General features: G+C 41.8%; 1 protein-coding gene across 6 annotated transcripts; it reads right to left on the bottom strand.

The window, feature by feature from the left end:
* Window positions 1-117: 117 nt before the first annotated feature.
* Window positions 118-27,651, bottom strand: tp53bp2a (tumor protein p53 binding protein, 2a). Of its 6 annotated transcripts, none has more exons than XR_011077086.1 (22): window positions 27,556-27,651; window positions 27,113-27,268; window positions 17,052-17,199; window positions 15,872-15,985; window positions 14,497-14,567; window positions 13,738-13,839; window positions 12,454-12,628; window positions 12,069-12,250; window positions 11,789-11,953; window positions 11,504-11,542; window positions 9,900-9,947; window positions 8,404-8,587; window positions 6,138-6,260; window positions 5,854-5,975; window positions 5,327-5,738; window positions 3,584-4,437; window positions 2,659-2,796; window positions 2,358-2,491; window positions 1,971-2,137; window positions 1,593-1,792; window positions 1,379-1,500; window positions 118-1,202 (listed from the first exon to the last, which is right to left on the bottom strand). XR_011077086.1 is itself a non-coding variant. In XM_068567970.1 (22 exons), exons 4-22 carry the CDS (start codon window positions 17,197-17,199, stop codon window positions 1,459-1,461), a joined length of 3,420 nt encoding a protein of 1,139 aa, XP_068424071.1. In that variant the 5' UTR covers window positions 18,117-18,167; window positions 27,113-27,268; window positions 27,556-27,651; the 3' UTR covers window positions 1,356-1,458. The 6 variants fall into 6 exon arrangements, 5 of the variants coding, with proteins under 5 accessions (XP_068424071.1, XP_068424069.1, XP_068424070.1 ...); XM_068567970.1 differs by lacking the exon at window positions 118-1,202 and adding an exon at window positions 18,117-18,167 and having other exon boundaries at window positions 1,356-1,500; XM_068567968.1 differs by lacking the exon at window positions 118-1,202 and having other exon boundaries at window positions 1,356-1,500.
* Window positions 27,652-27,970: the final 319 nt, after the last annotated feature.

Raw genomic sequence — 27,970 nt, 5'->3', positions numbered from 1 at the left:
ACAGCGCGATTGCAACAAACAAACAAAAAAAAAAAAAACACACACACACACACACACAAGGATGAGAAAACTGGAAAACAGTCTGTATTTATGGTTACACAAGAAGACCATACCAACGTAGTACAAAGTATTTTATTGTAAATGTTTGAAATACTAAAGTACATTTGTGGTTATACTGACAAAAGCGCTAAAGAAAAAAGTAACAAAAATAAATACATCTGATTTGACAGATAAGTGATGGGTTGTGGGAACTCATTTGTACAAGTCCCCTCTTTTTAATTTGACTTGAGAAATTGTTTCCGTCTTTACGATATAGCATCTTCTTCACTTACTGATTATTACAAACGTCTCTGGTATTACGTTTTCCTTCTTACAATATTACATTGTCATGAAATGCCTGTAATACATATTTTTTATTATTTTTATACTGCATGACATCTCCTTCCTGGTCAAAAACATTTCTAAAGAGCTTGAAAGTCCATTTTCATAACAATATAATTTCTACAGTAACTTTTCACTAGTTTTAAGTCATACAATTACATGAGTATCTATGGCATCTCAACCACAACGCAAGGAAGCAGACTGGCTTTCTGGGTATGGTATCATAGACCACAGAATAAACAGCAATAGACCAATCAAAAGCTTCATCACCAATCATCTCATTTACTTTTTCGTCAGAACAGTGATGGTCTCAACTGAAACTTCACCCCTCTCGTGCTGTTATAAAGAGGCACAGTCAGTCAATACAGATGATGAAACACAGGCACTCCCCAAAGATTGTCTCGGTAACAGAACATTTTTAAAAGCATCCTCATCATCATCATCCACTTGTTCATCTCATGCAATGTTGAGCCCAAAGTAGTTTCAAAAGACTATTACAAAGTGTAAAAAGGTCTCGCAATAAGAATACCGCTTGTTCCATTTATCCCAACATTTGTGTTTCTGTCAGTTAAGAAATAGTTTTAGACACTAATTACATACACAACAAAAACAGTAGAATGAAGGAAAACAATTTCAATAGCATCTCAAGTACATAGTACACAGTGTGGCCTGGAAAAATAAGTGAGGGAGAATCCCTCTGTTGTAGATACAGAAAAAAAAGTGCGAGAAAGAGTTCATAGTTGATCCTTCATATTGTTTGGTCTGTCTCTGTCTCTTCATTTCAGCAGTGTCTTCCCCAGCCTGTTAAAGCCTGTGTGTGTATATATATATATATATATATATATATATATATATATATATATATATATATATATATATATATATATATAAATAAATATATATATATAAATATATATATATATATATATATAAATATAAATATATATATATGTGTGTGTGTGTGTGTGTGTGTGTGTGTGTGTGTGTGTGTGTGTGTGTGTGTGTGTGTGTGTGTGTGTGTGTGTGTGTGTGTGTTAGTGTTTTGGAGGGTTCTGGCACACTAGAAAGCGCAGCGCTTTAAGCGAGGGTTCTCTGTCTTGGCTTTATTCTGGGATAGAGCTGTAAGAGACAAGAAGAAGACATGTCAACAATGCACATTTGTACATGAAATAATAAACACACTTATCTTTATTACAGTTTCAGTGACTCACCCCGAGGAGGTTGCGGGGAATGTACCCCTCAGTGTCACCCATGCGCGCCCACCACCAGTCTATCTCGTCCTCGTCCTCCCTTCGCACGATGGTCATGCAGTCTCCCTCGCGGAACATCAGTTCATCGGGGTTTTCGCCGTTGTATTCCCACAGACCGTAGACCACTCCCCTGTTCATGATGCCCATCTTCTCTTGCACACCTTAGGGCAGACGGATTTAAAATAACGGAAACATAATTAACACAAAAAGACTGAAGTGTAGTGAGTTTGACTGAAACATAGACACAGAACATAACACAAAATGATTATAAAAAAGGAACGAAGCATGCGTAACATAGAGCAAAAAACAAAGAAATCTAAAATAACAGTTTTAACTGACCATAGAGGAACTGGGAGCACTGGGTGTAGCCCTCCTCCATCTCTTCACATTTATCAGCTGCCGTTTGCATGTCACTGTAGGTCATAGCAAACACTGCTGCACCGGACTCCACCAGAAACTTGCACACTTGCACATTGTTACAGGATGCAGCACAGTGAAGAGGTGTCCTATATTAGAAAAAAGAAAGAAAAACAAAAAAGGAGGTAAGTTGTTGTCCTTGTCTTGGGAACAGAGCAGGTCTGTTACCAGTTGTGTTCTTTATTTTTTATTCATTTATTTTTTTACCTTAAGTTTATTGTAATTCTGTGTTAGAAGGACCGAGCAAAATAAAATGGTTTGGACTGGTCTGAGGCAAATCAATCGTGTCAGAGGCCGACTTGAACTTACCAGCCATCACTGTCGGCAGCATTGACATTGACACCAAACTGAACCAGAAACTTGACAATCTCCGTATGTCCGGCACAGACAGCATTGTGTAGGGCAGTGATTCCTTCATCATTGGGCAAACTGGGATCTTCCACCTGAGAATGAGAAATTACAAATTACTAAGAGTTTCAGCACCAGCAAATTATGAAATATAACTACTTTTAGATATCTTTAATGAAAACTTATATGAATCTGACTAACAAAAAACAACTGTAACCATGTTAAAATACATAAAATACTTCTTGTGGAGAACATGTCTTACTTCATAGATGATTCTCTGGACCAGGTCAAACTCTCCCTCTAGAGACGAGTCCAGCAGCAAAGCCAGTGGGTTGAACTTCACTCTCATGGCGTGATCGATGCGTTCAGAGCCGAGCTTGCGCAAGTTGGTCCTCTTTCCCTGAAGACACAATCATAACGATGTATCACACAAGCGATCTTAAACAGTTATCACAACACAGAGAAATGTAAAATCTAAGACGTGCGACTGCAGAGTCTCATCCTGAAGTGTGTCCTGCCGAAGTGCAAGCGTCCACTCTCTGTGGCGTTCAATCTGGACTGAGAGCAGAGGAGGGACTTGTTTCCCGGCTCTGAGTGCATTGCTAATCCAGTTTATCCAGAAACAAATTCAGTCCTCTAAAACCATGATTGTGCAACCAAGTCACGGCAGTGACAAAAGTAGGGAACCGGAGGTGGGGGGGGCAAAATGGGTCACAATGTTCACTTCTCATTGGTTGGTCTTTTCTGGGTAAAACCTGCCACCTCACCATAAACCCACTTAATGAGTTCCACTAGGAGCTTAACAACAAGAACATGTAAACTGGTGTTTATTTACAACACTGAATGGGGGAAAATGGGTATCCGCTTAGTGTAAGCAGAATAAGGTCAGAAACAATAGCAGTGCTTCATGGGGATTATCAAACAATATATCAGACCAGGTCACTGCTGTTAATTGGCAGGCCATTAAAAAGTAGAATGTGTACAAACTGTAACTCATGACTTGTTGCTGTGGTACAAACAAACAAATATGTGAGCAGGGGATTAAAAAACAGACACACACGCACAAAAGCACACACACAAGTATAATCTGTGCTATAGACAGAATTTTGAGGCGGAATTGACACAAAACAGACCCCGGAGAGTCAAATTATAATTTTGATTCAACAGGTTAAGGTGGTGATTCATACCGGTGGCAGCGTGATCAGGCCAGTGACCTCAGGGGCCTTCATGTTAAAGGTGTCCTCTCCCAAGCTGTCCTGCTCGGCTCCACTTGGGTACGGGGGCGGTGGGTAGGGGGGGAACTCTTCCAGGAAGCCTTCTGGGGGTGGAGGAGGCAGGTTGGCCATCGTATCCTCCAAGTCAGCGAGGGGTGGTGGTGGGAATAGAGCATCATTTGGCCTGGGGGCTGGGTGGGATGGGGGAGGAGGAGGGATAATGTCCTCTCGCTGGCGAATGGCTGAATGTGGTTTGGTCTGTTCAGCAGGGCCTGGGACGGGGACTTTAGCACCTGGGATGAGAGATGGGAGCTGTCCTCCTTCCAGAGTCTGACCCGTCTCTGATGGGTGGTTCTCTGCACCACTCAGATGGCTTGGAACATGTGGTCCCGCTGATCCTTCCGGCGCTTTCTCTGCTTCACCAGCATAGGTTGGAGTAGTTGGTGTAGTCACAGTCTCCATGGCTGCTAGTGTGGTCTTCTGGTAGAGGAGTTTCTGAATGTTGGGCCCTGCAGGACCTTCTGGTTCAGTGATGGAGCTGCGCTTCTTCAAGGGCCTTGGTGCATTGTAGAGCTTCTTCCTCAGGGCCTCCAGGTCACCATCACTCTGATGCCTGTAGGGATTGGAAATGAAGGGAAGCAGCTTGGTGGGACTGAGAGGCCGGGGGGTGCGTTCTGTTTCTGTTTGGGGACCCTCCGACGGGCTGGGACCCACGTTGTTGGGTCCATTGTGTTCAACGTCTGATTCTAGGCCGGGGGACCGCCGGTCCATGTAAGGGTTCTCTGGATGTAGGGAGCCTCCTCCAGGGATCACTGGTTTACCATACACTACAAACAGAGACAGGAAACAAGTGTCATGACTGCCATGTCTACAGCGATACCACCAACATCACACTGATACCTTAAGGACCGACGCTCTGCTCTCTACCAATTCTAGTATAAACTGCTTTATTGGCCCGAAGGGGAGTATCATAACGTGTGCATTATAATATGGAACCTCATCACTACTGCCTTAAAATCATGACAACATTATGAAAGTCATGCTGCTAATCAATCGTTAGATACTATACTTTAACCCTGCTACTTGACTTACTGAGCCTGTAAAACGTGTGTCAGGTCAGCAAAACGCAACGCAAGAGATGTTGTGATAAAACACCGTAAAAACAGATCCGATAAAATCAAGATATCTTTTCCCACCAATACACAACTTGTATTTTGTATTCGTTTCTAAACCTGTGTATTAATTTTACAGAGCTAGTGTGGATTATATGAAAATCCTCCGCACAGACTCAGGGCTGGAGAAAACTGTGTTCCATTTAATTTTTGCAGCTGTGATTGCGTTTGTAGAGTGAAGATCTAACAGATGGCTTTGCCCCTATAGCTCGCCCCTCTGGTCAGTGGCGTGTAAATATTTTCTTCCAGGCATCAGAGTAGATTTACCTCCAGGTGAATACATCTCGAACTTCTCTTAACCCTTGTTTACATCATAGTCAGTCTTCAGATATTATTTGTATTCCAGTCAGAGGGATACTGTGTACAAAATCTATTCTCTCACTAGATATGACTCTTTGATTTTGTGTGTTACAGTGGAGTTATGTCTCATGTCAAGTGTGACCCTCTATTTCTTTATGTAATCGATCTAAGTACACTTTGTAAAGAAGAATGAACCCATTCAGCTGTGTACCCTCAACAACACTATGTACATGGATATTCTTACCACTGGCAAATCCATTGGTGCGGCTCTGAGACCTGTTGAGCGCGCCCAGCACACCAGGCAAGTTGAAGGGCTTCCCTGAGCCAGGCTGCTGGGTGTACATGGAGTAAATGGAGCTGGCCGTTAAGGTCTGGGGCTTACTCATGCTGGCGTCTTTGGAGGAGGGCAGCTCTGGGGTGAAGGGCCGTACGGTGGCTGCAGGTGGAGTCTCCTGCTTGGAGGGTAGGGGGAGTGTCTGGCTCTGTGAGGGTGGGAGAGGGCTGTGGCCCTGTTCAGCCGGGGGCTGCTGGCTGTGGGGCTTGGTTTTGGGGAATGTGCCTGTGTTGAGACCTGGTTTGCCATAGGGCACGACACCAGGGCCTTTTGGTTTGGTAGGAACAGGAGGAGGCACCTTGACTGGAGCTTTGGGAGCCAACTACAGAAAGATAGAAAGATAATTAGATGCCAAAGTGTGTTAATGTTGGTAATTACTAAATTTGATTTTTTTTTTACTGTGAGGATGAAAAGACAATGTTTGTATTCACTCTCACCTGAGCGTCCCTGACCAGGTCATCACTGCTCTGGTTTTTGCGTAGGGAGGTGGCGGGAGCTTCTGTTGGCTCAAACATGGAAAATGGACGCACTTTTCTGTCCCTCTTTAGTTCCGTCTCGCCTATGCAAACACCACAATGAAAGGCAGTAATCAGTTTGGTCTCATGTTCAGACGCACTGTGACTTTACAGTAGGACAGAAGCCCCTTTGGAAGCTGTTGTTCTGTAACACTACTTGTACTTTCCATAATGACTATTGTGCAGTATGTGTTTATGTCTCTTACCTTGTTCTGTGTTTGCGTTGGAGTGAGAGGTCATTCGTGGTAGTGTTGAAGCTGGACCATAACCGTTAGTGTTGGATTCTGGACCTGAAGAGCTCCAGTCTGCCAGCTTGGATGGCTGAAGGCCTGTGAGACCGGCAAGAAAGAAGAAAGCAAAAATGAGAGACAGATCATTTAGTGTTAGCATGAAATAACATTTATTTTTTCTTTTCTACATAAGAATAAGACAAAAGAAAGTAGCAGTTCTCAGATTGGAAAATAGCGTCAGACATTATTTATCAAGATAAACAGAGACTTCACTGAGCTGTGTGATAGGGGGGGTCACACAGAACGAACAGTCATGGATTTTTTTCTCGAAATAAGAAAAAAAACATGTGAATTTTGAAGCATTTTGCCTTTCTCGCTACTCATCATTTGTTATTTTGGTTGACTGACTAAGACCCAGCCAGTGGCCATGCTTGTTCACAGACATCCACAGACATCCACAGTCAGATGACCCACAAAAGCATGGGGCTCTTACAACTAGCAAAATTAGCATCACATCAAAGATGGTAAACCATGATGATTTTCATCACAGTGCCTGCAGACTGTAGTTAAATGCTCCCTCTCAAGGAGGTGCTGTACAAATACGCCAACAAACTCACACACATTTTTGCAAACAAGACCTGATTGGGTTGGTCAGAATACGCACAGCATGTCAGTTCAATTGAAAGTTATGTATTTGTTCCAACTGACCCATTTAGAGCAGCAGAAAAAGAACTAAGAAAAAAGCTAAACTAACACGCTTTAACAAACAGCAGCAATACAAGGAAACGGGGCAAAAGATCCAACCAGAAAATTTTGAGAATGTCATCTTTTTCAGTGAGAATCACTCATGAAAAATAAACACAAAGCCTTTGAGAAGCCACAAAACAAACACAAGTGTGTACCTTTTCTCTTAGCCCGCAGCTCTTTCAGAGGCTTAAGCAAGAACATGGCTTCTGAGGAAGATGCATTCAAAAGACAAAAAAACAAACAAAAACAAATAGCCTTAGAGCTCCAAATCTTCCTTTGCTCTAGACAGCTGTTGGCTGGACCCAGGCAGGGACCCCTCTGCGGGGTCACACAGAGACCAGCACAAACCCCAGGAGCCTGCCTGACGCTATGCACAACGTCCCTGCTAGAGAAGAACCGGGTGTATACGAAGAGCAGATTCCTCTGCATCCCCGCCCATCCCCAGCCCTATCTCTCTTCTTCCCATACTGCAAATCAACTCAGCATGCAGAAACAATTGCGTGCAACATCATGACAGACTGGTAAAAACCTGTTACTTTTACTTCCTGAATGTGGAATGCTTTAAATAGGAAAACGTGGACTGTTTAAAAAGTTAGAGAGGGAATAAAGGAGGAGGGCCTTCTGTTGTTGTGTAATGACTACTTTTGATGCCGGATCATTCATTTTTAATAATATAAAGCACACTGCTGGCCCACTATACACTGGGGTACTGATTTAGGTCTAAGAGAGCGAGACTAAAGAGCAGGAGAAAGAATTACTGAGAAAGAGGATGGCACATAGAACATAAGAGGGATATGTTGCTCTTGTCCATCATTTGTGTTTAGACTGACTTCTTCCCCTCCATTACACAGCACACATGCTACTTCAGTCTGCGGGGAAACGGTACAGTTGTAACAACAGCTTACTTTGTACCGTCTCTCAAACTTGATTTTAAAAAGAAAAAAAAATAGTGGCATAAAGAGACACACACACTGTGGTAATGGTTAAAAAAAATGGTTCACTCACTGCAAAATATATCTAGAGTTATTGAGAAAATATAAGGCGACTAGAAGACAGGGTTCAAAGTTTAGGCTCTGCAATACTCGGTCACAACACACCATCCAAGAGGTAACTAAATACCTTCTGAGCTCAGACTGACATCACAGCCAGCTGGTGTCCCAGACTCCTCTGCTCCTGCTGGAGGCAGGACAGTCTCGCAATTAAATTAGTCACATTTCTATTAACAAATACCATACCAAATCCCATGATGACATTCAGAAAGACACAGGGAACAGTAGTTAAAGACTCTCATTACAAGTTTGTGATAATGTTTTGAATCTGCTGCTGCTGAGGGCGCCGTTGCTGACTTAGCAATTACTAAATTTAGTTGAAGAAATGATTTGTAAAAAGACAGGAGGGACAAAGTGAAGGATCTCCAAGTCAAGAGATCTGAGTAATGACCCTCAAGGAAAAGAGGTGTAAGGCTGCAGATAATGTGTTGTCTCTGACGGCTCACCTGTGCCGGCCTTGCCCTGTGGCTCGTGGGCTGGAAGAGTGGCGGTGCCGTCTGGGTAGGCCGGTTTTACAAGTAGGTCATGCCTTACTGGGCCTCTGGGCATGGTGGACGACTGGATGTACGGGCCGACCGCCGCCACACGAGACGGACCCAACTGCTGTCCTGCTTGACCATCAGAGGGAACCTGCACAGTGAAAGGATTTGAGAGAATAGATGAGAGGAGCCTGTTAAGAGCAGCAAAAGTCGGGGAGAGTAAAAAACTTGTACAGCAGAAAGAAAGAACGCACTATTTAAACAGTGACCAAAAGTGTATCTGATGTTTTCTTATAAATGATTCAAAGATTTGGGATTGAGATGAGTATGCAGAATGCATGCTGAAATCATTGTTAATGTTGATGCACTATTCAACAACACAAATATATATATAGCAGCACTCTGAGGCTGTGATATTAATTTTATGATAAAGAAAAAAAAAAACTGAAAAAAAATGAAAGTTGAAAAACAACTTGGCCTTCTTGCCACACCAGGTTAAAATATTAACGTTGGCCTGAGGGTGGCGCCAGAGCAGACCATGTTATTATTCAATTCAAAAGGATTTATTCTGTTTATCGGAGGTCTGTAAGTCTTAATTTTTCCAACCTGTTGGTAGTGCTCGCAAAATGGGCATTACGGTGAGAGAGCTATAAATGTTTGTGAGGCACACTGTCATGAAGTCTGATACGGGTGAAAATTTAGACCTGCTGGTCGGGCTTGATGGTGGGTCATGGTTCTCTGAGGACCATGAATGTCTCTTAAATACAATGATGTAACCCACCAAACAATAATCTGGATGTTTCACTGGAGACTAAAATGTTGGAACGACAGACCAACATCACCTTAAACCACTCACTCTGGTGTTTAGGTTTCTAAGCAATTGTTAATTGTTACAAAATAATCACATTGCTTCAAGAAAATGCATGGATTACTATTGCTCATGCAGGAATGTTTTTTTACCCAGATGTCTTAAGTATTCATGCTTTTAATTATATTAGCATTTTGCTTTTGATAAAAATAAATATTGTTGCAATTAAAAGTTATGCAGGGAGTTTAAGGCCAGCAGGGATAGCTAAGCTTTTAAAGATCAGAGTGGGCTCTCCTTGTAAAGTTGATGTGACGTCCTCTCACTGACCGAACAACCTCTTAAATCCTGCATTTTAATTTAAAGCTGAATTAGAGACATTGAAGTTAGGGGAAAGTCACATTGTGATGGATACAACATCTCACAGAAGAAACCTTCTTTCTAAAAACAGCTCAACTCCTAAACAAAAACGTATCCCACAGCTAATGTCATTTTGACAAGCTGTTTCTTTTACACAAGATGAAGATGGCTCACGATGCCCATCAAATGTCTAAAGAAAAACATAACTAATGGAATCCGATGTGCCAAGTCATACTGAAGAGATCAGGTTAGAAAGAAATGAGACACATATGTTCAGCTCCAATTCTAGTTTAGTTACCTGAAGATGAGTGTCTTTTGAAGCCCTCTCTTTACTAGGATAGCCATTCTTGAAAGAAAAAAAACAAACATGAAACGGCAGTTCAAATAATACCCTTTTTCCAATCTAATATAAGCATTTTCCAGTGTCTCCTGAGCTATGTGACTCTAAGACGGTGCAGGATCGCCTCTAGGCCGGCAGTGCTCAGACTACCTCTCTTCAGTCAGTGTGGTCATATGTGCTTGTTGTGTGATGTCAGCCAGACGCTTGCTGTTTGGGTGGAGGAGAGAGCAGCTTGGATGGAGTGTTCTTTGTGCTGGAGTGAAAAAGGGCTACTCATTATGATTCCAGGCAGAGTGTGGGTAAATCACCTCCTTACTGGGACCTATTCAGGCCTTCATCTCTAAACCACACACACACCTTTCTCTGTTCTGTTCCTACTTTATTATGCATGTCGAAGGCACATCAAAAGAGAAGTTGGGCTTCTTTAAAGTTGGATTAAGGGTGCTCGTTCCTACTTTATCCAAGCTATCTGAGCCTCCGAAGGATTTGTTAAATATCCATGTAACATGTATTATTTATCTGCTAACTTATAGGTCGTTTAGGATCTTGTACACTGCATTTGCTCAGAAAACATTGCATACCGCAAACACAGAAAATAATCTGATGGTATTGAATACAGCTTTGTAATTTGCACTACAAAGTTATGAATCACCAGTATATATATATATATATATATATAATGAAAAACAATATTTGAGGTTAATTGGTTGAATGTTAATTTGTATGAAAGAAAGAAAGTTAATGATGAAGGCCAATGAAACCCCGTAATTATGTCTGAGAGGAAATTGAACCCATCAGAAGTACACAGTAAAAGATATTACAGCATAGAGGACAAAGTAAAGTGATTTGTGTTCATAAGAGGGTACAAACATAAAATCATCCATCATCCAATCAGAATGATAAGATTTTCTTTTTGTCCATTCTTGCATCTTTCCTATCCCAACATAAGCATCCTCAAGCAGTAAATATGTAATATTTTCTTCCACACAAGTCCGTTGATTCTTATTTATAGTCCCATGGCAACCTGTGAGAAAAACAACTCCAGGAAAAGGGAGAGGGGAGCAGAGGAGACACCAGGCAGCCAATTCTGAGCCAAAACTTTGAAACCAATTACAGCTAGTGCAAAGACTGAATTATTCAGCCCGCCTAGTTCTAGTATGTGTTAAACCCTGCTATGTATTTCATATCTAATGTGTTTTGAAAAGCCAAGGCATTTTAGTAAGATAGATCTTGCTGTTAGTAAACTGATTATTTGCCTTTTCCTGTGTCCGTGGAGCTAAATAAGATAGCATCTCCCCTGACATTCCTGCCCGTCTAAGATGCCAGCCTGCACTCATTACTCCTCTCTCATCTTCAGGATTTGTTTCTGCCGAATGGGAAACAGCTGAGTGAAGAAGTGAGAGAATAAACTCAGATGGAACTCTGTGACATGATCAAAACTGTGATCAATCCCCACCAGCCATCTCAGATAGAGAGATCAAAGAAAGGAAAAAGATAGATAGGAGTGGATTTCGTTGATAGAGAGGGGGCCACTTGGTTTTCCCACACCGAAGATATCTTACGTTGGCATTGGTGAGCTCTGAATGCCAGGGCATCTGGGGCTTTAGGATGTAAAGAGAGATACAAACATCCTTTATAATCTGGCCACTAGGGGGAGCTATGATAAAAAAACATTTCCATTACTTGTTTTGTATTTTTAAACAATAGTGGCTTGACAAATTGTGAGAAAGACACAACAACAATCAAAGCTAAGTGAACAACGTTCACAAAACATTGAGGTCACATGAGGGGGTGCTGTATTAGGTTATGTGAATATTTCTATGATTTTGTGACGTTATAATACTTACAGGCAAGTTCTCTTTCTGCTGCAGCGCAACCTTCTTCTTCCACAGCCGGTCTCTGAGCTCACTGATCCGTTTGTCCATGGCAGCCACCTCCAGGTTGCGTTTGTTCAGACCCTCTCTCTGCTGCACCAACTTAGAGTTTTGATCCTGGTTGAGCTTGTTCCTCAGCTGGCCGGCAAGAAGGAAACGGCACGAGGACAAAGACAAGACATCATTCAACGTTTGTGTTCATTTAAAACAAGTTAATTTCTGTTTTGGTGTTGTCTATATTATTTCTGCACACCTGTAGTTCCTTGTAGAGACGGTCTAATTCAGCCACAGAGCTCTGGCTGTCATGGATGTTGTCCATTTTGCCATTTTTGAGCAACTCCAGCTGACGGCTAAGCTCCTCCACCTTGGAAGCAGCCGTCACTAGTTCTCGTTGCTTCTGTTGGAACAGGTTGTTCATCTGCTCAATCTCTTCCACTGTAGAGGCATGAAGACAAGAGGAAGGTGGAGGGACGGTGTGTGAAAATTATGGAGGCATAGAGGTGTGAGAAACAGTATCATGACGGAAAGTGAACAGGAAGACATTGGGTCTTAACTTATTACAATCAAATCTTCCAGGCTTCTACTCATCCAAAATCCCAAGCAGGCGTAAACAAATAAAATTCAGTCCATTAGTTTACCCAGTTTGCCATTGCTGAGTCGTTTCTGCTCCACTTGGCCCTTGAGGGCCCGGACCTTCTTGAGCCGAGTTTCCTGGTTCTCAATGTTCTCTCGAAGGCGCTGGAGCTTTTCCTGCTCAGAAGCTTGCTGCTGCTGCCGCTGCTCCTGCTGCTTTAAGTAGCGCAGCCTCTGCTCCTGGAAAGATAAAAGGGAGGAAAAAGGAGCAAAGGTCAGAAACATAGTAAATCAGACACTTTAATTTATGAGGAATCCAAGGCCGAATATTCCTCAACAGCTGCTGTACAAGTGTCATAAGGCAAAGGACTGAACGACAGCTGTACTGAGATGTTTGGGGCTGGCAGTAACAGGGCTGTTGCAAGCACACGATTTAAACTCCTAAAGGCTGTCATGAATGCATTTCATAATATACTTGGTGAAACAAGAGTAAAGAAAACTCTCCCAAACAGGTTTTAAGATAGCACACTGTTTCTACCGGGAGCTGTACCAGGTGATGTGTGCTGATGGGAATGTCTGTTTGTTTACTTGACTTATAAAAGTGACTTGTAAGTGTACTTGACTGCTTGAGGCTACATTCCTTGGCTTGCTAAATCATTCTCAGGCAAAAGTTGATTGGATCAGAATGCTTGAGTGGGTAAGTCACACAGGTTGCCGTTGGCAGAACATATTTAAGAATGTGTAATGAAAAGAGAAAGACAAGTTGTTTAAGTTATCCTAATACAGTAGATATGTCTGGGTCGGCAGAACAGAAACATTTTTTAGGGACCTCAACAAGAACCAAAACATACGTAGGGGAAAAAAAAGGGTCAGCTAAGTATTTCATTATATCACGCTTGTTTTCTGTCAAATGTCTTTCGCGCAGTCACCAATAATACTGAGCAAAATGAGACGCAAGTCTTAAACAACAAATATATAGATCTTCAAATATGAGATGAGTCCTGCACAGTGAGAATCAAAGGCAGGCAGCTGTCTCAGGCGTCTCAAATTATAAACAGGACACCCGCAGCCATCCACAACTCATCTAACCTGTCTATCTCAACCATCACATGTACACGGTCTTTGCATTTTTGTTGTCATGAGTGCACTTGTTTTATTATCTTTGTTTTGTGTATCATCTCCCCACTTTGTCCAAATTACCCCCGCTTTAATCTATCTCCATTATTTTTTTTCTCCTCCTCTGGCTTTTACTTTCATCTCCACCATTTAAACCTCTCCATCCCCTGTATCCACCCAGCTCACTACAAGTCCCTGTCTCCCCTTTCATTGTGCAGTCTGTCTTAACTCACCTTCGAAGCAAGGAGCTGTTGCTGAGTTTCTATTTGTTGTTGCTGTCTGGCAGCCATCTCTTGTAGTTCGGCCAGCGTCATGTCCATCCGGGGTGTTGCCACCTGGGCAGAGGTTAATCGAGAGATGTTGTAATACACACTCTATTGACTTCATTCTAGGTCAAATACAAGACAGCAAGTGAAGCACTGAAGTCAAAAAAACAAAAGTAGCACCAGACAAACACATGTGGGTTATTAAGTGGAACAATCTCTTCCTATTTCCATTAAAGAGGACCGATGTAGACCATTTTGAGATCTCAGGATCCTTAAAACACGTTTTTTTCAAGTGACACTCTTAACTTGATAAGTAATGTCGATGTTATGATGCACTGATTAATTTTTCCGTTATACACTGCAGGCTGTTTTTGAATTCAATTAATTAGCGCCTTATCGGAAATCATGAAGTTGGCTGCTTGTTAAGTACAAAGAAACAAAACGGGTCACAGAATTTATACAAATAAAAAGGAGCATTAAAACATCTTCGACCTGCAAGGATTTAAGGATGCTACGACTGTAATTCTAATGTTATTGCAATACTAAAGTCTTTGTAAATGAGTTCTTCTTTCTTGTTCTTTAACTTAAGAAAATAAAATGACTAAATGTGTTAAAGTATGGATAAGGTGCAGTCAGTGGGTAAGAAAACAATAATTTGTGAGAATAAATCAAAGTTCTTCTTATAACGTGTAAATTGTCTAAAAAAACAAAGATGCACAAACTCACCCCATTCTCCATTCTTCTGTCTGGGGGACCCTTCACTCCATTCCTCTTCTGCTCCGAGCCTCTTGACCCACCTGAGTAACGAAAGAAGACTCAATCAGACATCACAATCTACTGTCGGTCTTCATCTCAGTTGACAGCTTCAGTTTCACCCAAACCAAGAAACGGTAAATCAAGCCTTTGCAGACAACTTTGAAAAATAATTTTCCATTGCATTTCAACCTATCATAGTCTCTAAATAACACGGCTACACACTGTACGGCTTTCTCAGGACTTGCTGCAGAAGAGATTGTAGATCAGTAGACGACAAGGCTAAACCGACTGGCTAGTGCTGAATGATCATGGCTTCGCTGGGAAACAACTGGGATAAGTGTTCTTTGTGACTTGCAGTAATCTCAGGATTTAACCTAATACATAATCGTCTGGCGGTGGGTCCCACAACTGTTTGTGTGTGTGCGCTCGTTTGTGTACATAAATGCACTTATATATACACACAACAATACGACTGGCAATGACAGCTAAGAGGAGGGGTCTGGCAATCCAGATCCCATCCTTAAAGCCTTGGCCCATGACCAAAGCCCTTTAGCTTGCATAATGCTTTTAGATGACCCTTGACATACAGAATGCCTGTTAAATACATGCACCATTCAATTCACCGAAGAATTCATTTGTCCTGACCTGATGAAAAACAACACACCTGCATAACAACACGAAGTGTGAACATTGAACCGACTCTGTACTACCGGCAGACCTGAGTACGGGACGATATTATTTCTATAAATGATATTAACAGCACAGAAACGGTTACATTAAAACATCCTCTATTTTACAAACACTGAGCAGAGTTAAGCTAATAGTGTGGGAAAACAAGAGCAAGTTAAGATAACAGGAAGAGAAAACAGCCTTCTAATCCCTGGGCCAGACTCAAGCTGTGAGGGGTAAAAGGGCTTAGTTACGCAACTGGGAGCTGAAAGGATAGTGCAAGACCAACATACTAGAGTTTTCTGTGTTCTAAGAAAACTGAAAAGTAACAGGCTTATGACGATGTGCCTGGGACACCCTGGCATCCAACGGTACGGTTAAATATGGCTGGATTAAGATTTGAGGCCTGCTAATATAAAACCCTCTTCTGGATAAAGCAGTCTACAGAGTAACACCACCATTCTCAACCTCGAACGGGATGTTAAGGCTTGTAACGCCAGAGTGGATGTACGTTTAGAGGCTGCAGGCATCTCTGGAGTTTACTACGTTGGTGTAAAATGTCTTTTCTCTGTGGCATGCCCTCGTCCAAATCATGACTCTTATGTGAGAGACCATAGAAACCCTTGCATCTACCTGTATGTGCGGTTGGGCTGTGTGTTGGACATGGGCCTCTTACCTGATTCCCTGCCAGGGGCTCGATTGTGACGCAGGAAAAAGCGCACCTCTGCCCTGTGTTGTCCCCATCGTTGGAGCACATCCAGCATCCTCTCCCCGTCACCAACAGCTCGCTCTGCAGACAGAATACATAAATACGTCAGCGTTGAAGTGTGAGATAAAAACACACCCATAAACTCAACATTGCAGATGTTTACTTATATTAAATTTGGCACAGTGACAATACCATTTAGTTCAAGTGTGCATGTGAGGTTTGCTTTGTAAAATGCTGTTCAAGCATTAGACCGACACCGCTAGCCGACACTGAGAGGAGAATCATTTCACTGACGTCATCTGCATCTAGTTGATCTTTCAGAGTAATGACCTTGAGTGTAAACAACTGTGATGTGTTGTCAATGATTCCGGCTGGTACTGAGCCAAAAGGCTCATCATCCATTCCTCAGACATTTTTCTTCAACCTGCTTAAGACCGTTTCATTACACAAATGGACTGAGACATTACAGTCAAGTAGAGGTCAATGAAACAGATGTATTTTAACGGCATGACTGCGTAACAAGTCGGAAGAATTATGTAACATTCACATTATTAATAGCTTTACATCTAAATTTGATGCGAAATGCCACTGCAGTGGTCTGTAGAGAAATGGCAGCAAAATGAGACTATCTTTTCAGACTACTTGTGGAAGTACTCAAACACAATAATTGGCACTTTCTTCACTCTTACGGCAGCATCACCATGGAAACAGCTACGAAGCCGGGCTCCTTGAGTTTTGATTCTGAATACCTCCCGACTCTCAGAGATGGAGGAAAGAGGGAAAGCATGAAATCTCAACCCCTTTCCACCTGAGAGATGTGGAAGATGTCTGGGTGCTTGTGTTTGTTACAGGGATTATGGGCTCTGCTTCATTTGCATTGTGGACCCAAAAGAGATAAGCCATTCAAAAATAAATTACTAAGCAGTTGACCATACAGCTAATCTCCATATATGGTCTACTTCAGAAAAGCAATTTCCTTCTAATTAAAAGGAAGAAGACAAACAAGTGTCTGCAGACTGACTCCACTCCCTTGGGATGCGTCCATAATATTCCACAACCAAAACAGCATGTGACTTAAAAATTCCACGTTCTTCATTGTGGACAGATGAATAAGGATAACACTGCGGGAACTGTCACTGTCACTCACCAGATCCACGCCACATCTCAGAGAGGTGACAGTCGGCCTCGCCTGGCTCTTTGCACAAATCCACCACATCCCGGCACAGCGTCTCCGGAGTAACAGGAACCTCAGTAAAATGCTGGTCATTGTTACTGAGGTATACTGTCAGGAACATCTGGAGACAGTGGCAAAAAGAGAAAGAGGCAGATTAGATGGCTAAATTAAATAACAGAAGAAAGAGTAGTGTGTGCATGTGCATGGCTCTTCAGCCATGGAATAAATTGATGGTTTCATCCGTTAAAGCGCTGGTATTTTGTCATTCAGATATAGGTCCCTTTACGTTAGTATTCTGTACAGCATATTCAAACATGGCAGCACATTGACAATTAAAACTTATTTTGTCACTGAAGCATTAATGACCCTTCTTCACCATTTCTAACAGTAAACTACTGATACTGCTGCCTGTTTTATAATATCCAAAAGTGCAAAACCGTTTAATGCAAGGACTTTAAATTTCAACCCATTTAATTCCTCTCAACTCACTTGGCGTATAGAAAATGTTTTGCTGGATATTCATTTATTCATCCACACTGTTGGCATGAATGAACATTAGAAATGCATACAGACTGTTTGCCAGATTGTTTTTGATTCATGTAATACATTTGTTGCAGACATTTTAGGAGGCGGTACAAGTGGTACATGGATTTAATTTCTTCCCCTTTCTCTGCATGTTTCACTTTGCACTGCTACCGTCTTGAACTTAATCTGACAGCATTAATTGCCGCTGTGAGATTTAAATGAAGGGACCAGAATACTTATTCAGATATGAGCAACCTGTTAGTTAAACAGTGTCAGGTTAACATAAAAGGAGGGGCATGTCTAAAAGGGAGAACCGATAGGAATATCTACTACAAGCTGTCATTCCTCTAATCAGAGGCCAGCTCCCATATTGCCATTTTGCCCCATGTCATCTAACCGCTCACTAGTGTTGTCACCACTGTAAGAGAGAGAGACACGCACACACACGTGCACGCACACACACACACACACACACACACACACACACACACACACACACACACACACACACACCTTGAGTTGTCAGTGTGTGACTGACGGATGGTAAAGACGGTTTAGGACCATCTAAAAAGAAAGAAAAGAACTATCTCAATGAAGATGTCACTCGGTGAAGAAGTGAACTATAAAAGCCTTCAGCTACTGCAGGAAAAAAAACACAACACTGAGGAGGAAATTGAGCCCTCTGACAGCAGGCATACCGAAAGCTGGAATTTGTCACATTCCAAACTCAAGTGTCAACAACGGCTATATTGCTTTCAAAAGCTAAATAAAAGAATGGTTTATCTTTATAGTTACAATAGGCATTGGGTGCTGAAAAGAAAAGAAAAGAAGCCTAAATCAAACTAAAGCCATCTGGGAGTGAAACATAATTTTCTAATTGTATGATACCTAAACAAACACTGACGGTAAACATGAAAGTGAAAACAATGTCTTTGTGTTATCGTGTAGGCGTACGACGCTGTTCGGACTATGCTGGAACATGATGATGCCATCTGTAATGTCATCATCCAAAAAGGAAAATGAGCTTATCAATGACCTTTGATAAAACCAATATTACGAAATAACATAGCTGTCTTGGTGCCGCAGCACCACTTGAACTTCTTGAAACTTTCTAGTATTAGCTGAAAATCAGCAGCCCAAAAGTGAGAGTAAACTGAAAAGTGTATAAATGTTAGAATAGTACCGTTTGTGTCCTAAACCTCCAGGTTGGACTGCTAGGTTTTTCTATTCTCAGCACGCTGCCGTGAACAGCCGAGCCTATAGGGGCTATGGTGGGAACATCAGGTCAGCAGGGTCATGAGCACAAAGGGCTTGGGGGGGCAGAGCAGCTGCAGCCATAGTGCAGAAACAAAAGTATTTGAGTTGCTTTTGATCTGTGGGGTGCACAGCGCCAAAGCACAACAGCCTTAAGATAAGTGGCTTTATTCCTCTTTTCTTCTTCAAATGAAGCTTACTGAGTGAGTGGGCAGGTGACATGTTTCCTCTGAAGATCTCCTTAGCAACATATACAACCAGAAAAGGTTTGCTTTTTTTTCACGGTAAAGGTGGAAACAAGGGGCAGTGGTCTGACTCAGAAGACATGAGTCAACTGATTTGTTCCTTAGAGATGCAAATAAAGGATCCCCGTCAATAGAGCGAATCAGCAGCGAGTCATCCTTGTCGGTAATTTACAGTACAGACCTTGTATTCCTCACCGGCCATATAAGACCTAACAGCTCTATGATGAAAGACCACCCCGGAGAACAAAGCCAAAACCAAAACCAAGACTTTTCTTTTTCTGTCTGCTTATCAGAATAGTTTTACAGTTTGTGGTACAGAGATGAGTAATAAACTGTTATCAGTTAACATAGTAAATGACCATGTCGTGGGCTATAACTAAAGTAAAACCTCAACTGGCAACACTTTTGCGTAGCCTGCCTTTAGCAAAATAGCCATTGAGAGATCAGCACAGAGCAGCTGACATCATCACAACTTCCCAGCAATGTAGGACATTCAAATGACCCTGTTAATATTTGGAGAGTAAAATAGAGACAATAGAGCAAAGGGGGGTGAAGGGTGGGAGAGTGGGGGACTGAGAGAAAGTGAGGATACAGGACGCATCGATGGGAGGGGAATAGAGTCCTGCGAGTGGCAATTCTTACACTAAAAGCCAATTCTCTTCAGCACTAAAGTTAATGATCCAAGGCCACCACTACCCAGATCGAGCCTCCATCCAGATGAGTTAGCACTTTGCTGCCGACCTTCATCCACCTTATACACGGCCACTGCTTATGGACCAAGATATTGCACACATGTGCAACACTGAAACAATTATTTTAACTAATCGGGCTAATTTTCATACATATTTGCAACATTCATATTGCTTTAGGTAGATTAAAATATGCAAAAAACAGAGGGTTGTGTAACACATTATTAATTTATTTGCATCTCCTATAATTCTATTCAAATATATAGGTTATACACCGTCTTATCTAACGCAGCAGAAAATCCACTTTAATTGTTATTATTACAGATCTGTGTGTGTAAACAACATAACTTTACATGTCATTTTTCATACGAATTTTTTTTTTGAATGAGAAGAAAATCTCCATAACGCCCAGCCCTGTTGCAGAGCCTCTGCTAGCTTGATTAAGGTGGTCTACCGACAAAGACGGGTGAGAAGAGTGGCCCTCATTTTGACTCAGCCAAACAACTTGAGTTCATTAAATATTCATAGATACAACAGCGAGTAAAATTAAACACCTCCATAACAACAACAGCCCATTTAAAAATAGACAAAGTAGCACAACAGCTCAGCAGAAAGAATCCGCTTTGGGTTGCGTTGCACAACCAGGGAGCTGAGCGGTACCAATTTGGATTGTGCATGACACGTACTATAACGTTTGACAGAAGTGTGCTACACTTGCCTTCCGTCTATCAGAGTGGATGACAAAAGCAACTGCTGAATTGCACACTCTGCCTACCTGAGACAGGGCTAAGAGAGCACCCCGGGGACGGGAAAGGAGAAGGGGACGACCTGCCTCTGCTGCTGCGGTGCACTATCATAACGATAGATTTCTAATTCCATCACAGCATCAGTTTAGTCCAATTTGTCTCCCAGGGTTTGGGACTGGTGTGACAGCTCAGAATTGCACAAATACAGTCAGTGCAAAGACATGTGGCTGTTAACACTGCAGGCTGTACTGTAGATATTCTCAAAGCAGTGCAGCTATAAGGCGAGGTCATTGGGGCTATATCTCTGGGATTAAGTTAATCTGCTATATAAAAATATAGCCTTTCAACAGACTACTGGCTCAGTATTACAATAGTAAGCTTAAATGCAATAGTGTGCAGATATGCTACAGTCACTATGCCTTACGTTTTAAAGGGAATATCCTTCCAGTTAACCAAGGCCCAAAAGTATGCAGGTGTTCATTCTCATAACCAGTTCAGTGCCTGGTTTACCCATACAAACAGGTACTGTAGTAACTTGGTTAGAACAAAAACACTACACAGTCTTGAGAACATCTGTTCTAATAACACAGATAGGAGTGTGTGTGTGTGTGTGTGTGTGTGTGTGTGTGTGTGTGTGTGTGAGTGTGAGTGTGAGTGTGTGCCTGTGTGTCTCAGAGATGAAAGGCTGCGACATCAAACCCTCAGATAAAAGACACTGTAATAAGAACACATCTTAGAGAGAGGGTGACTACAGCTGGCAGCACATACTTGACCTGCCCTGTTGAGATGTTAAGAAAGAGAGGGACAAAAACACAAAAGGTATTCTATAACAGTTGTTCTGGGTTATTGCATGGAAACAGGCTCCTTTGTCAATTATTTTGTCCTGTATGAAATTAAATAAGATGCAGCACCTTAAGGGAAGTGCAGGACTATTAGGCGATAAACTGAAGATATCAGGTACAAAGCCTCCAGCCCATAAAATGCTGATTTGGCCCTTTACTGTGTAATTTGGATCCCTTCTCCATTAAAAGCCAGAGGGGCCATGAAGCAGATGCCATAGATTGCAGGCCTAAGGGGAACAGGCTTTTCAAGCCGCACGAGTTGTTTAAACAGGACTCCGAGAAGACTTGAGTTTGAAGAGCAACAGTGTACCCATAACCAATTACAGGAAGGAATGCTGTGTGTGTGTGTGTGTGTGTGTGTGTGTGTGTGTGTGTGTGTGTGTGTGTGTGTGTGTGTGTGTGTGTGTAGGTGTGTGTCGGTGTGTGTAGGTGTGTGTGTGTGTCACTCCCACTGATCATCCAGATAAGGAACATGTGCACTGCAGCAATAGAGTACAAACGTACAGGACAGGTCCAAGGAAAATTAAGTTATAAGAATGATCTTTTGACGACGTTATTTCGAGCATACCAACCCCTGTCCCACATTCACAATGCACTCTCTCCTTGTGAGGGTCAATTCTATCTGTCTCTCAAGATCATTGACCAAATGCAATTGGTCCCATATTGAGTTAAGGGTGATTTAAACTGTCTGCCACTGCAGTTTTCCATTTCAAAGAATAGACAAACCACAAGGGATTGTACAGTAATGGAATTACTCTGCATTATCAGGATGATTAGCAAATCAAAGATCGTCCCATCTCTGAGAATTCACATCAATACAACAACAAAAACACAGCAATAAGATAATTCATTATCTTTGATTGGTGTTTAATGTGTGCAAGCTCGCACTCCTGTCTATTTAGGTTGAAAAAAAGTATGTTAATATGATTTATTATTCAAAATAAAGAATGCAAAATCACACCTTGAATTGTAGGAGCAAAAAATTAAACTAATTAAAGCCAAGAGTCAAAATATCCAAATGTTGGGTTGAATATGGTACGAAATAGTCAGAATCCCAACATGTTTGATATATTTACTCAAGACATAACTTGAAATTATAACTCAGTCAGAAGTATTCATTTTCTGTCAATCCACTGATCAAGTAACTGTTGAAACACTAAACTGCATTAAAAAATGTAAACTGTTGTGAAGAGTCGTGCTGTTGATTTGAAAAATATTGTTGATTTCATATATAGAGGGGAATACTTACTTTTCTCTCACTAAGAAGCATTTCATATATTTTCAGTTAGCTGTAGTAATGAGTCTGTTTAATCTCAAACGGAGAACTTTACCTATGCATATCGTACTGTATGTCCAAGGTAGACCCAATTACAACCTCCTACTGATAAAAGGAGTGATAAATAAAAAATAGATTATAAATACATGTATTTTCTTTCTTATTTCCATTTCTTATTGCTCAGTGTTGTATTCTATAAATAAGACAAATCATTTTAGTGTGTTGGATTCACAAGAGAACAACAATTTCACATTGACACCAATTTGGGAAACCTGCATTATGCTCCGAAGGTAAAAGAGCCCACTATCGGCGAGTGTGTTAATTAATATTGTGCAAAACACAGTATTAAGTTTTCTATGTGTACTCTGTATGTGTCTACACTTTGACTTTGGAGGAGCACCATCGATGTGGTCAGATCAAAATGAGGCAGAGTGTCAGACGGTTTGATATAATACACGGGGATTGACAACAACATAAAACATCTGATTTAATGTCTCGGAGCAAAAAGAGACAACTGGGGAAGTGGACAGTTTGCAGCAGAAGATAACAGAGGCTGGACTATACATATATATTCTACCACTCCTGAGGGGTCTCACTTATTGGCTGCTGGGCCTTCTGTCCACACACCTTCAATTACAAGTATTGCTGAGGTAAGCGAATGAGTCAACTTGGTCTTGTTGAGGGAGTCACCTTTGAATCTGATTACAGCAGGTCAGTAAGACACTGCAGCATCATCTTCGTCTCCCTTCTCCCTCCCACAGCTTCAAGATTTGACACAGTTCCAGCACAGCAGTCCTTCAAAAAGGCAAGGCAGCAGAAAAACTCTAATGGGTTTATGCATTATTTTCATGCGTCTTTTCAGTTTCACTTTTCATATGCTGGATTAGGGAGGTGAAGGGGTGAGGGAGGAAAGGTCAGGGGCGACAAACAGGAGAACACAGGCGGAATCTGAACACAGTGCACAGTCGGCTCATTCAGCTGCAACATTTAGGAGGGGAAAAAACAAGCAGCTTTTACACGCTGAAGCTGCAGTGAAAGAGCTGTGACTCTTCGATCAGGACAACCTCTTCTCTCTGTCTGCACTGCAGTACTGCGATCGCTCTATGATCTGCACTCTCCGAATAGCCCTTCATTCCTGGTGTACGTGATGAACACGCTAATTGGCTTCCTTAAAAAAAACACACTGAACGATGCGTTTGTGGTGTTTAATCTGCCATAAGAAAAGAGACATTGATGAAGCAGGAGAGAGGGGGATTGGAGGAGGCAGAGTACAAAAGCCCTTTACCAATTCAGGAACTTTTCAGGGACTCAAGAACAGTTGCTAACTTTTGACCAGAGGAAACCGTGTGCAAACTTCGCTAATGGGGCCATAGCTTCTGTCCCCAACAAAGTCCCTGGGCCAGAGGTGAGGGTAACTATCACAGCAACAAGTACTGGTTTCCAGTAGTATCGATATGAGGCCAATAGAGGCTGAGCTGAAATGTTTCACATTTAAACAAACCAAAAGAACAACCATTCACATCGCAGTACATTGCAAAAGAACTTTGTAACAGTATTGTCATTGCATAAAAAAAACTCCCTCTCTAAAAAAGACACTGCTTACTGTTATTAGTTTAATTTCCCATTATCTTCTTGGTTCTTCAAATGTGCAAACAGGACTACAAATAAAATGTTATTCCCGTTTTAGTTCGTACTTTGCCTTAGTTCCTGGGACTGGAGAAAAAGGGGGCACAAGTTTCCTACAAGGCTAATTCCCAAACCACTCTGGGTACACTTCTGAAAGATGGCCTCGCTGTTCCTCATGGCTAGACCAGTGTTTCAGCCTTAAACAATGTTGTCACAATGCCCTCGCTGCTTGAAAGGGGGTCTTTCTGGCATTGGACCACTTTAATGTGTAATTCAGCTTTACACCTGGATTCCTTGCAGATGGGAGTCACTCAATATTCCATGGCGGGTAAGTTGATACCTGCTCTGGTGACTCTGTTGTGCTTCCTCTTAGAAACCAGTCTAATGTGATGCCAGTATTGTGGAATAAGTGCACTGCACAGTTGGACGGTGTGCATTCAAGAAAATTAGTTCACATATTATCAATCCTCTCAGCTAATACTCTTTGTTCTGCCTCGTGATGCTTAAATCAGGCTTGGTTACTTAATGCTATAAATCGATGACCCAGTGCTATGAAGACATTTAACCATGTTACTGAGTTGTCAGCAAAGTATTAACGCTGCACTTTTGCAACACTCTTTTCAGCTAATGCAGTTATACCAACAACTGTTGGGTCAAAACATTGCCCTTGAAACTCCTTGGCCATCACTGATGAGGCTGCTTACATAACTACCACGTACTCTCCCACAGACTACACACAAAGCTTGTGGTGGCGCAAAGAAAGCCTTCTCAGGTTTCTGTTGACACACAGGCATCCAGAACATCATCTCCTTTTCCCACCATCGCTACAAAGTCGAGCAACAGTGAGATTTGTTGCGGTGTAAATGTACATGGTACAAATGTGTGTGGAGAAAGAATGCAAAACTAACAATGTGGCTTAAAGAAGTGTATCATATAAAATGTTGCCAAATGTCCCCCACAAAAATAAGACTTTATAAACCAGCAGAGAATTCAAGCCCAAATGTGACACTGATAAGTGTCTGTAGACCAAAGCCTGGTTTAAGTAGAGATAAAGTTAAATCAAGGGTAAATGAGTTATACCTTGCTTTGGTTCAATAAAGGGTGTGCATCTCTTATCAGGGTGCTGCCACAGCACAGGCACAAACACACAATGTGCTCTACACAACACGCTGTTAAAGAGTTCCTGCAGCTCATTGTGTTCAGCAAACAGTGACCCCTTATTTACCATCCCAGCTAGTAATTACGACGCTACATTCTCACTACCCCCGAGCCCCTGGTCTGTGTATAAGCAGGGTCATGGGCTATGACGATACGTCTCATCAGACATTTCTATATAGAGGCCATTTTGTGTTTATCAGGCAACACCAGAAGCTGTTTCTCATTCAAACACACGACACATACAGAATCATTCAGGTGAAGAATTGGGGTAAAGAGGGTAGTTACCAAAGCAGATTTTGTCTGAAAACAAGGGTGACAGTTTATATCGGTGTCCACAAGAACAGAGCTTGTCGATACCAAATGACCAAGTGTCGCCAGACTGAGGTCATGCGCCAGACAATAGTATCCAAATACGACTGTCTCCACAGCTAAGATGATTAATTCTCTAATCAAGCGGTTTTACTGGAAGCACAGGTCTAAGCAGAGACGGGTATCATTAGTAGAACCAGAACTTACTACAAAAGAGGATTACACTGGATTGTTCATTCGTTGTTAAAATCCTTGTAAATAAGTGTACCTGTGTGTTAAACAGTGTGCGACTTAACATGCTTGGAATGAACGAGTCAGAATTAACGTGTAAAGTTGAGACAAAAGCATTAATTGCAACAGTGTTTCAGTAAACATTATAGCTACTAGTGCTGAATAGTCCTCGATTTTGACATGATTAGTTTATTAAGCTAGAAGCCAATCAACATACTATTTGTATTGTTATTATTACAGATTAATGAAAATGATGGGGGAGCTTATCAATACTTTACTGCGTTTCATTCAATTAAAAAATAATCTAGAAGAAATTGACTAATTAATAATAAAAACAATTGTTTGCAGCCTTATTTGTCATGAGTTTCTCAGTTAAATACAATTTAGAGTTTAAAACTTGGGTTACTCATTTACTTTTTTTAAACTAGCAAGTAGACAAAGTGACAAAGAAGTAAAAGTGCTTTGTTAACTGTTTTGTCACTATTTCTATTTGTTGGGGAGGTTATGCATCCACAGTATACAAGAAGACCACTGCCTACATACATCAACAAAGTCCTGAGAGATAGACGCTTTCACTGCAGCAAGAGCAATGATGGTGATGATGATGGTGGTGAGGACATGGCAGGAGTCCAGAGCTGAGGTTAGCGTAGTGCCATCCAGGCTTGGCAGGCATCTTCTGCTTGTTCTGAGCAGGCTGGACGTGTATAACACTAACGAAGCCGACAGTACATGCATATACTGTACATTACTGTGTTGTCAGGTAGATGCTAACTGTCCCAAGACGGGGTCGAGATACACCGTGGCGTTATGACGCAGGGGACGTGGACTGTTTCAGTGTAACATAGCCACCCGGAGTCAAATGTGCGGATATTATCCCAGAAAACAAATAGATGACATAGCTTTTCAACAGAAGCGGCGATCACACGCACATACATATGTCACTGATAATAAACTTATCCAAACAAACCCGTGCTATCGGAGACACGGAATAGCAACCGCCCCAACTTGATTTAAATGTCCAGGGTAAAACTCACTGTGTAAACAATGCGTCGATATAATTTCGGAAACGGACGTTTTTAGCTGTAAGGACAACGTTTAAACTTGTAGCCAAGTGAATTAAAGCACAAACTCACCGGCATCATTTTAGCGTCGTACCGCATTTAGCTCACCAACACGACATGAATCCCCACGGGGCAGTTTCGACGAAAGCTGTGAGACTGGCGATCACTTTAATCCCAGACTCTAACCCGCGACGGGCGAGGCGACTTTCTCCTGTTGGAAGTCTCGTCCTGCGGTAAAAACAAAGCACATCGCGATTTAGTAAATATAACCAAAATGTCAAAAGAACAAAATATAATAGTTCGTTTCGAGGACCTGTTGCAACAAATAGCACGGCCTTCCTTCACGACAAAAGTTTCCGTTGTAGTTGCGCGAGCATAGCTTTAGAACTTTGAAGCGGCTCATTGCGAGCGCGAGGCAATGCAAAAGAAACAACTCAAGTTTTGCGAGTAGACTAAAAATAAAACAACATTTTACATATTAGAGGATTATTCGCTATTTTCCAGGTTTTGCTTACCAGAGGACGCCTAGGTAATCAGCCCGAAACCCCGTTGACTGACAGCGTTGCTCAGTCGCTCGCAGCCTATCCCAGAGTGACGTAGTAGGAGGAAACTCGTTCCCGTTTGGAATTCAAGCTCCGCCTCCTTTTGGAATAGACAACACCTCCAACGGACAGACCTTTTCGTTGTAAACTAAATACTAAGCCCTTTACGGTCACTTTTAGAAAGCAAACACATATTTTCACTACAATATACCAAAGGTCGACACAATTCCGTTATCAGAAGCAAATGAAACTGACATTACAGGTAAAACAAAATCAACCTGAGTTGATTTGGAGAAAAGTAAGATGTCTCACTCCACTCCTATTTGACAGGCTGAAAGACAAAGGTAAAGTGGGAGGAGTTATGGCAAGACGATCCTAAGTAAGTATT

The sequence above is a fragment of the Clinocottus analis genome, unplaced genomic scaffold (assembly GCF_023055335.1).
Source record: "Clinocottus analis isolate CAN_PGR_092001 unplaced genomic scaffold, fCliAna1.0.p SCAF_8, whole genome shotgun sequence".
NCBI classification, from domain to species: domain Eukaryota; kingdom Metazoa; phylum Chordata; class Actinopteri; order Perciformes; family Cottidae; genus Clinocottus; species Clinocottus analis.
This window is presented reverse-complemented; position numbering and strand designations above follow the sequence as displayed.

Bases quoted from the DNA above. Each gene is read 5' to 3' on its own strand.
- tp53bp2a (XM_068567968.1), bottom strand. From the start codon at position 27,139: ATGCGGTACGACGCTAAAATGATGCCG. The intron at 17,200-27,112 runs GTGAGTTTGTGC...CACTGTCTCCAG, and splicing joins ACGACGCTAAAATGATGCCG to ATGTTCCTGACAGTATACCT. The intron at 5,976-6,137 runs GTAAGAGACATA...GTGTTTGCATAG, and splicing joins CAACGCAAACACAGAACAAG to GCGAGACGGAACTAAAGAGG.